This window comes from Gavia stellata, chromosome 13 (genome assembly GCF_030936135.1).
Source record: "Gavia stellata isolate bGavSte3 chromosome 13, bGavSte3.hap2, whole genome shotgun sequence".
In the NCBI taxonomy this organism is placed as follows: domain Eukaryota; kingdom Metazoa; phylum Chordata; class Aves; order Gaviiformes; family Gaviidae; genus Gavia; species Gavia stellata.
The window spans coordinates 17088004-17098968 of NC_082606.1; the positions used below are offsets into that span (position 1 = coordinate 17088004).

Below are 10965 nucleotides of genomic sequence, written 5' to 3' on the forward strand. Positions count from 1 at the left end.
TCAGGGCCCTGATAAATTACTCTATTTGTTTCGAACATTCATAATTCAATGAAAGGAAATGTTTTTTTTTTTTTTTCCTTTTCTTGGACGCCAACCCCTCTTTGAAACTTGCCCAGACAAGATTTTCTGTCCCAGTGGAAGAGCCAGAAAGCACCAGCCAGCATGCAAGGCCGGGAGCTCGGCATGGCCGGTGGGCAGGGTGTGGGAACGATGGCTCTGAACAACCTTCCTGCTTCCTGACACCTGGAAATCATGGCAACTTTCAGGGGGAAAAAAAATAAAATCAAGCCACTGATTTGGATCTAAATATGGATTCAGGAGTTTAAATTTCTGACTTTTTTTTCTTTTATTGTATTATCATTTTAGGTAGAAACCATGCTTGTGTTCCCCATTGCACCTTTGCTTATTAAAGAAAAAAAAAGAAGAAAAAATCAAAATACTGTAGTACTTTAAATGCATAATTACTTAAGAAGGTGACACATCACACAGCTCACTGCAAGTCAAGTGCTGCAACCATGTGCTAACAATGACTCACTGCAGATTCATTACACATTTTCTTTAGTTTACGTATTCTCCCCGTCAAGGCTAGGATGTCAAAAATAAGAGGAAAAAGAAGGAAAGAAAAGGTGAGGAGAACAGCAGGGCTGCTCGTCTGGAGCCACCACCGGCAGGCTTGCTCACCTGGAGACTCCCGTGTCCGCTTGCGCTCCAGCAGGGAAGAATCGGGGCATGGCTCCAGCGAACACCAGCTTTCGCGGTTTATCTGAAAAACAGACCAGAGCAAATCAAAGAAAGGCCAATGTCATCCCCGTTAGCCTCTTCTGCAATGTCACTCTACATCGACGAGCAGGTATATAGTTATGGCTTCATTTTGTCCCAATGATAAAAACCTCAAACATAACTTACGGTTTTTCTTTTTTTTAGCATCACTAAACAAAACGGTAAAATAAGCCAAAAATCTTTATTTCTCCATGGAAAGTATGATTTCAAGGTGGCTCCCACTCAAGGCAGGAGTTCAGAGGGAGGATCAGCCAGCGTTTAAGCTACTAGTTGAGGACTGAAGAAGCCTGGCTTCAATTGCCACTTCCATTTGTAGCAGGACTGCAGACAAGATATTCCTCTGCTTTATGCCTTGATTCACTATCTACAGAATAGCACTTCGTTACCACCCATGTTGCTGTAAAGATAATTACCTTAGAGATAGTAAGGTGCTCTGATAATGTGGAAACAAGGGCTAGGCAAGTGCCCAGGTCACGGTGAGAACCAGAAGCACTTTGTGTTTGCATTAACTGAAATGTTGATGATGTTAGGAACCCCCATTTTAACACTAAGACACATCACATGGTTTATTTCAACATCAGCCCTTATCATCTCACCCTGTCCCTCACCCCTTCCGTGACTTCCAGTCTTTCAGCAAGGATGACTGATCTGTTCGCAGTCTTTCCCCCCATCTGCCTCTGCTTTACTCTTCCTCACTTGGGTTGTGTTGTCCAACTTTTTGACTCTGAAGTCTGCTGGACTATCCACAACCCTTGGCTCATAAAACATACGCTTTCCATCGCATTTGTCTACAGCTGGTAGACTCTGGAAGCCCCTTTGCTCTCTCTCCTTCAGCAGCTCTAGCCAAACGCCTCTATTTGTCAAACACAAGCAAATCTCGCCTGGACAATCCCATGTCCCACATCACGAAATCCAGAGGTTGTTTCCCCTCCTGACCTGCCTCAACACACAGGATCTCGCATGTTATGTTGTAGCTAAAAGAAAGCTACTGAAATGGATGACTTCGATTTTTATATGCCAACTATTTCTCCTACCCTCTCTCTGGTTTTCCTTTTCTCTCCTGAAATAATTTCCTTTTCCCTCTCTCTGTCAAATAGAGAATTTTTGGTATTTACTTTTTGCCTCTGACCTGTCTTCAAATTTCCTCCATGACCCTGCTCTATTTTGCAGTCCCTTGCTAGATTCTCATGTCCTCGATGTTCTCCTTTCTCCCACGTTATGAAATGCACTGCTTGTTGCTTTTTACTCATTTTTTTAAAATAAAGAAAAACCAAGACTCTCCTACTCTTGACCTGACTTGCTGCTTTGACTAATGACCGACATCCTCTTCCCTTTCTCGCTGAGATCATGGAACTTGTTGGTTGCAGTTGTTGGCTGGCGCTCCTCGCTGGTCTGGCTGCATCCCCCTGCCCTTCACCGGAGGGGCTCCTGCCAGCACCTCCGCTCACCTCCTGCTCGCCACACCGCAGAGTCAACGCTCCACTCCCCCAGACCTGTCAGCTACTTTCTACAGCATATTTTTCTTCCTTAGGTTTTGTCCTCCTCCATACTTCTGTGATGACAAAATGGGGTTGGAAGGGCCTTTGACAGGTCAGCTAGCCCCTTTCTGCTGCTCCAAGTCAGGCTCAACTATAATCTGAGAGGTCTTAATCCAACGTTCCCTTAAAATCTTGCAGCGAGGATGCCGTGACCTTCACCAGTCAGCAGCTCTTGCTGGGGGAGACAGGGAAGGAGCAGAGAAGATCTGAGAAGGGAAAAATGAGCAAAAGTCTCCCAGGAGAGGCGAAGGAGACCTCGTGCTCTATCAGTCAGGTCTCAGGGCGACCTCAGTCCCATCTGGACATCCCTCCCCACCTCCATGCAATTTTACAGACTATTTTTCTTAGATATGCATGCACTGATGTACACTTGCTATTAGTTGCTCACTGCCTCTGCTCATACATATGCATTACATACGCATTCATCTAAGATCCCATTAGACCCCTATATGTACATACATCTAAGATCCCATCCTTCCCTGCACCTCTACTCAACGCATGTACGCACACACCTGTATGCCCACCTTGTCCCTTTTACATATATTACATATATATTAAATGAGACTATTACACATATTAAACGAGAGATGGAGAAGAAAAGAGAGGCAGTCTGAAGTCTGAGAAAGGCTTTTGTAAGCAAATACTCAAAATAATGATTTCTTGTTTTCCAAAGTGACATAAAGATGTTGAGTTTTAACTGTTGCACGGGCAGTGGGTCACCGTTCAGATTCTTTCAACAGAAGAAAGATACCCCCTGCTCTCAGTGAGGCTGAGGGCTATCTAACCTTAGCAATTAAACTTCACTGCAGAATTTATACATAGCTTTTTAGTCTTGAAAGAACTGTAAAGTCAATAAATATCATGTTAATATTCTTTTCTCTCCAGACGAAGCAGAATCTATTTTGCAGCACACTATCTTACATTTTATTAAAGGCAAATCTAGAGGGTGAGCTTGAACGCACATAGGAGGACAAATGGAAATGTGCTCAAGTCCACACAAACGAAGGAACCACCCATTTCAGTTATAATATTAAATTCTGCCTCCTTCTGAGTGGCTTGCACCTAACTTCTTCCTGATCATATTGAGCCTGATCCTCCTTACTCTGAAACCAGTGTATCTCCATCAAATTTAAGGGAACTACTCCTGATTTATATTGATATCCACTATTGGAAATTGATAATTAAACATCCTGTTCTATAATTAGCAGTAAGAAAGCAAAATATGAGGAGGTTCAAGCCTATCAGTTGATTGGTAATAAAATAAACTATATTAGGCTGAATTAACATTATATTTTTCCTTTAATAGAACCAATTGAGTCATTCACTGAAAATGCATTATAGACATTGGCATTTTTTCAAAAAAGATTTGAGTATTTTTCCCATTACCCAGCCAGCTCTCTCCTCTGCCCTGTGACTTTGCCAAGTATTGAAAAAGTCTGTTTTTTTCTCAAAAAAAAAAAAAAAGAAAAAGTAATGAGAGCGCAACACTGAGGTTTAAGGTGCTGTTTCATATATACCTGATTAGCTACAAAATAAACCATTAGGAACTAAGTATTTATCTCAGTAGTCCTAATTCAGGAATGATAATCATCATCATCAAAATACAAACACAGGAAACTACTACTATATACAAGTATTCCCTATGCCAAAATGAGCCCAGACAGGATTTGAGGGAGGTTTACTGCGTGCTCTCAGGAAACTGGGTGGTCCACAGATACTCAAAACACAAACCCCACTATGACAGCCCAAGACTGAGTACTGGGATCCCTCCTCAACAACTGAATTCTGCTTGTATTTACTCAGGACTAGCGACTGCAGGTACAGACTGTAGAGAAAAAACCATGATAAAAGCACCTGAACATCAGGGGTTGGGGAATGCACCAGTATGCAGAAATTTGAAATGAGGTTGTCTTGGGATTTTGCGGACATGTGTGCATTATAGGTAACAAAACTATTCCCCCCTTCTTCCCTTAGTCTCTGTTTTGCTAAGAGAAGCCCAACGACAGGACCGCAGGCTGGTGGCCACAGAAGACGATAAAAACCCCACGCGCTTTCTGCCTTGCCCACGCTGATTATAGCCCATCGATTCTGGGCATCCCAGGTCTTTGCGGTGGGAGCAGAGGATGCAGTAGTGTTCAGATGCCAGAAGGGAACAGGAATCAGCCTCTGGGAACAAAGTTTCAATAGCAGCTTTTGAAAAAACACCAGGAGAGACCCAGTAATTTTTCCATGCAGAAGCCTGAACGTGTTTATCTGCAGTTCAGACGCTGAATGAATCATGGAAGCACATCCCGAGGCACCAAAAACTGAATCCCGAAGGATTTTCTGTTTGCCTGTGAAACGCTAGCAGACTAAATGTCCGAAGAGGGCTTTGGGACACCAGCCGGAGTTGCAAGCAGCAGACAGTTTGATTGCTCTTTCTGGGCACACACGCATGTATTTCCTGACTCTCGGAGCCATCTTCCCGCAGACATCGCATTTGAAACTTGATGTGACTTAATGCAGAAACCTCTCTGCAGAAGAAAAGGATGGTGCTGGGCAACCTGCGAACCAAACGGGGCTGGGATGTCCTCCATCACGCGGGAATGATGAGTGACCCCAGCCCCTATTCTCAGGCTCTTCCTTCCTCTCCCCCTGCACGACAGTCTTGACCGAAGAGTTCTCTAACTCCCTCCAGCGCTCGCGGTCCTGTGTGGTGCCTGCCCACAAAACCCACAATCGGGACCTCCTTCTCAGCAGACATTTAAAGAATTCCTACCCCTGCCAGAGTGGTGCGGTGGAGGGCTTGCTAGAAACACTCGCCTCGGGGGCCAGTCGCTACCTGGCTCCCGTGCACCTCTCCTACCTTCCCACCACGGAAAAGTCCTTTTTCTCTCCCGCTGGTTTTATTTTAACTCTTCTTGCCTCCCATTTCACAGAAAGGAAAACACTCTGACCTCTCAGGAAATCTTCCGCTATTTTAAAAGTTTGCACTTGTCAATCTCCCTGGTAGCGATATAAATCAACGTCTCCAGAGCAGACGGAACCAGATGATTTTAACTTTCATTTCCTAGCAAATCTCTAGAGATTCATTTTCCCTCCACATTGTTTTAACTTTGTCCTAAATTTACAAGTTTCCATTTCTCTCTCCCCGCAGCCCCCACCCCCCCGCCAGCTTCCAGACTAAGTTCCACCTCGCAGCTAAAATCAGATACCGTTGCACATGGGAAGTATTTAGTATAGTAATTCTAGCTTGCTTGGTGTATCACCTGTACACCTTACTGAGCAACAATGACACTAGAAAAGATTTGAAATATCCACTGAAGAACAAAAATAGCAGAAAAAAAGCAATACTGTAAATGCAATTATAATTATTTTGTTTTAATAATCAAGAATGATACAATGATTTATATTTTAAATTTTAATGCAAATCTTAGTTGTCCTCTAGGAACTGCTTGTTCCTGAAAATTTCCTCTAGGATAGTTTTCATTAAAGAAAATTGTACACATAATTGGAATTCAATGTTTATTCTGAGCAACTTTTAACTTTACAATTCCATTTAAGATGGAATAATCCAGTCATCTCCTTTAACTCCTGAACTAAAACTAAAGCAACAGTTGATTCACCCCCTTCACAAAAACCACCTTTCAGGATCCTCCAAACCTCTTTCAAAAGGAACATGAGGGATGGGGCACCTGGGGAAGGACTTTTCATCGTCTTCCTTCAACAGCTGTTGATGCAAACAAACTCCATATACACAAAACTCACATTAAGAGCAAAAATTGCCGCTTTGACAGTCATCTTGCCAGACAATATTCAGAGCTGACATATCAATTTGCTTACAAATTCCAGAATTTTTTAAATCGCTTATTTAAACTTTTTGTAATCTCCCTGTGTATCTTCTTGGCTTAAGCTTTATGGGAAGGTTTTACAACGTGCATGAGGAACACAAAGACCATTCTCCAATGTATGCCAAAAGGAACAAAGTGACAACACCTGCAATTCTGCAACGATTTCTATAGAGATTTATCTTCTAGCACTGTGAATATGCTACATCAAGCCTTTTACCTTCACAGATTTGGTGACACCATATCAGGACAACATTTTTTCAAGGAGGTCCAAAGTGACCTCATTGAGAGCAACAATTGAGCAGTGCTATAGAGAGCTCTGCTAAAGGATTATACCAGAAGAGGCTCCTACAACCACGGAACATTTTAAATGACTGAATAAATTAGCACTTTGTGGTGTAAGAGCAATGCTGAATTCCTAGAGTGCGCTTTCCCCCTGGCAATGTCCCAGACAGGGAAAGGAGTGTGTGCCCCGAGAACATCTTCCAGCCCTTGGCACTGGGATGTCCTCCTCCACCAGCAGAATTAGAGTCCTGGTAACAACAAACTTTTAATTAAAGCTTTAAAAACAGCAGCAATGGCTTTGCATAAACAACATCTCTTGACAAAAATGGGAGCAAAATTCCCACAAACATGTATGCGCCTAAGGTGAAAACACATCAGTTAGGTTATCCTTCCAGTTCTAATTCTACACAAGACACAAACAGAAAAACTCAGAGGTTCTCCACATCATCCTAAATACACTTCTCTCCTGCTGTCCCTTCAAGAACCAAACCAGCGCGGACAGATGCAGGATTAAAGTTCAGAGTCATTGTAGGGCCCCGAAGTTCGATGAGACACTGCATACCCGTCATCTCAGGGCAGTCCCTCCCTCGGAATAACCACCCCAAAGGAGGAATGAACATGCTTCTGTGTCAAATAACCGAAAACATGAAAAAGAAAAAGCTTTATAAGTATGATAACATGCAATGGAAGAAACCTTAGTTTCAGTTGATTTGAGAACCTTCTCCACATACTACTTCTAGCTTAGGATGCTGCAAATTGCACTTTGCCTCAGGTGGGGAGGGTTCATTCCAGAGGATCTGCTCCAGTGCCGGGGTAGAGCTCCCAGAGCAGCATTCTGCCAGGGAGCAGAATAACTATTTGATAATGCTGCCCCTTTAATTTCAAAATGCCTTAAGTAGTTTTTTAACATTGCGCTGGTTTTAAATTCTTGAATAAAGTTCTGATTTTTAACTGGAAGCTGAACGGAATCTGTTCATGTGAAGAGCAGCTAAATCAAACCTCGTCTCCCCAGTTATGAAAGAACTTTCACCTTCTTCCTATGCTTAACATTCACCTACAAAGGTGAAAGGTAGATATAGGCAATGAACTATTGTAAAATATTTCCAGTTGCGATTACTCAGTCTCCCATTCTCAAAGGGAGCCCATTTCTTATTTTCTAACTCTGCAAAGCACAGCCTGTTCATCCAGACTCGAACGCTTGTCTAACTTCACATGTCTCACAAGGTGCCAGCCAGTGTGGTATCCGTGTTCTGTCCCTAGATAGTTATATTTGTGGTAGCAGGCACAACATAAAAATGAGACAGGGCTGCCAACTCACACATGGGCACACTGAGACTTCCCATTTTGGGTCTTGGAATAACATAGTGCAGACTGCTGTACCCTGCACGTAGCTGCTCAGAGCTCAAGAAACTGTTCAGAGAAGCAGATGTCCCACTTGCCCCACACTTTCTCCCTCATCTGCTACAATGCAATCCCAGCAGGAAAGATGATGGCAAATTTTTATGCCATTTCTGCATCATCCAGGCTTCCCCATACAGTGGCAAACCACTTTGCTCAGTAACCAAGGTCATCATGTCCACTTTGCTGCAGCAGCAAAAAGAGCCGCGGTAGAGATGAAGTCCTACCTCCGACATAAAGGCTAGGACACTGATTTACCCGCTGCCTCCTGCTTTTTCGTATGTGGGGAGGAGCAAGAAACAATGTTAAAGCTAAAAATAACTGTGTGTATCAACCCCAAAAATTGCTGAGGTTTTTTTTTTCCCCGTAACTCCACAAGCCACTGTTTCAGGCACAATCTAAACATGGAAAATTTGAGCCCCGACACACTGACCCTTCAGAAGCCACGTGCATTGCAAAATAGTCAGTAGGAACCAAAATTCTTTTGCAGCTATATTGAAGAAGGGTTGCAATCAATGCAAATAAAATGCCATCTATAAACATTTAGTAACTGAAATGACACATGATGTTCATTGTTCAACTTGTTCCAGTTGTCCTTCTCCACCAGCTGTTTTTCTTTCCTACATCATGGTTACCAAGTTCCCCATCTTAAAATGAAGCAAAGAATATATTCATCTACCACTTAAAGAAAAGACATCTTGTTTGAGTCCATCTGCAGGCTGAACCGAAAGCTGTTTGGTGCTTTCCAGGTATCTTGTTACAATTTCATCCAGATCAAACACTCTTAATGGATCCTATCTGGGTTTGCTTCTGTTGCAAGGCTATTTATTTGCTTTTCACTACTTAACACTTAAGAAATCCTGTCCTCTTAACTCACCAAAATATAGTGACCTAGATAAGGTACATTTTAAGTATTTTAATTCAAAACAAACCCAACAAAAAACCCCGCCCCCCCAGCTCCCTCATTAAGGGTCTGATCCAACTCCCATTAACGTCAAGAGATGATCTGCCACTGACGCACTCTAGTGCTGGCTTGAATCCCTAGATCATCAAAATTTAATTTAATCTACTGGTTATGTTATAGAAACCAGCTAAAATGTGAAGAACGACTAATAATCAAGCTCAAGTTGATTGTAACTATAGCTGTCACTAGCAGCCTCCTATTTTAAACATCTGCAGCCTGTACAGCCTATGTTCGGAGCAGCAATGCGTGCACACACGCACACATATATGGACACTGAGTCATTTGCAGGAACAGACAGTATAACCCACAGTTCTGAAACTCAATTAGGAAAATACTAGTGGGAACTAACAAGAGCCACATTTTGTTATAAAATCTAACCTTTGCTGAACAAAAACTAATTTAAGGAACTGATGACATCAGAAATACTGAAGTCAGATAATTATAGTGAATTACATTTCAACCCAGGCATTCAGATACTCTTTATAAAGAAAAAGATTGGGTTTTTTATTAGCAACCGAGGTTGTCAGGGGTACCAGGTCTTCTCCCAAGAATTATTAAGCAGTCATTTCACATGAGTAGCGTGTACAGAATATTTCTACATTTTTAATGACTCATAGGGTGTCTAGAGATTGAATACCATGGGATTCAATCCACAACCAGCATCATTAACATGGAAGTTCAAAAATACTCAACAAAATTGAGTTGGTAGAGAAAACGAGTTATGGTCATTTGTGTCACTAAAAAATAAAGGATACATTGAATTAAAGGAAAATATTTTTATTCCTAAACAGTGCAAGTTAACAAGTGCTAGGTCTATTTTAGCGCAGATGAAGTAGAACAAGAATAATCTGAAAATTTTTCTATGTTCTCGACTCTGAAACAAGGGCATGAAGCAAATATCAGAAAAAAGGAAGCCACACAATCATGCAGAAACCCACTGCCTCAGCTAAGAAAAGAGAAGAGAGAAAAAGGGAGAGGGAAAGGCAATGCTCCTCCAGGAGTTCAGATCTCTAAGCTGGGCTGTATTTTGCAGTCCCTCTGGCTGCTCTCCGATTTCCATCCACTTTGCCAGGAAACTGCTGAAGCTCCAGAAAGCTGTTACGGAGACAGGACATTCCCAGACTGCCACGGTGCCATTTGGTGGAGCACTTGCTAATTTTAGATTAGAGGAGGAACACACTGGGACAATTAGCCAAGAGCCACTCCTGGCTCTTGCTCCAACCCATCTTCAGACAAAACTCACACCCAAACAATAAGACCGACAGCAACACCCTTCAAACACCAACAAAAACCAGAGGGAAAGGAGGATCCACCGTGCCTTTTTTGGCAGAATACATCCTTCAGGGGACACGTGCATTTCAACCCCAAAAGCGACCACTGGAAATGAAAACCCTTTGCCGAATGGCACCTTACGCAGAAAACCCACCTGCAAGCGGTGAAGGTTGCAAAACAGGAGGAGACCGTTTAACGGCAGAGGACAGGGAAAACGGCCAGAGAGAGCTCTCCAAACGGGTATCTGCATGCCACAAGAGATTATCTGGTTGCAGAGATAACAACATTTGGCACAAAATGGTTTGATAGCACTCAAAGCGGTCTCCATGCCGAAGGGCAAGAGCTCTTCTGCCTGTTCCCAGCTGGGGGGGACAGGTACAGCAAGGAACAGATAAACCCTTTGAGATGGGGAAAGGAACCCGTAAACAAGCATACACAAATGTCATACCTTTAACAACACAACATCTACAGTCCTGTCCACCTTGGAAATGTCGCACAGGCTGTATCGCCTCTTATGGCGTTCATACATTTTGTCCAAAAAGCCGGGAGCGGAGGAGCAGAGCCCACCATGAACCCCGGGCTGACCGCGGCCAGGCGCACTCCAGACCTCTCACGTATGTGCTCGGAGGAGTCCCCGTGTCTCAGCACACCAGCCTGTCCCAGCCTCTTAACAGGAAAAAGAAAATCCCAGAGCTGCGGCCGGCTGATAAAGTCTTCTCGGAACAGATTTGCTTATACAGGCAACGCAGGAACTTATAGCAAACAAAAGATATTTGAAGAGAGCTTTACACATATAGGATCTTTTTTTTTTTTTTGCAACTGCTAAGAATGGTATCAGCCTTCCTGTTATAGTAATAACAACAACAATAATGAAAAAAATTTTTCCAGACAACTTGGATAT

At 42.9% G+C, this 10965-nt stretch overlaps 1 protein-coding gene across 1 annotated transcript in view; it reads right to left on the reverse strand.

Moving 5' to 3' along the window:
• Positions 1-10593, reverse strand: part of AKAP13 (A-kinase anchoring protein 13) — a 76549-nt gene extending 65956 nt beyond the window's left edge. The window contains exons 1-2 of the mRNA XM_059824073.1: positions 10513-10593; positions 682-763 (exon numbers count right to left, since the gene is read on the reverse strand). Of these exons, the coding sequence (XP_059680056.1) occupies positions 682-763; positions 10513-10593 (163 nt within the window). The remainder of the gene's footprint in view (positions 1-681; positions 764-10512) is intronic.
• Positions 10594-10965: the final 372 nt, after the last annotated feature.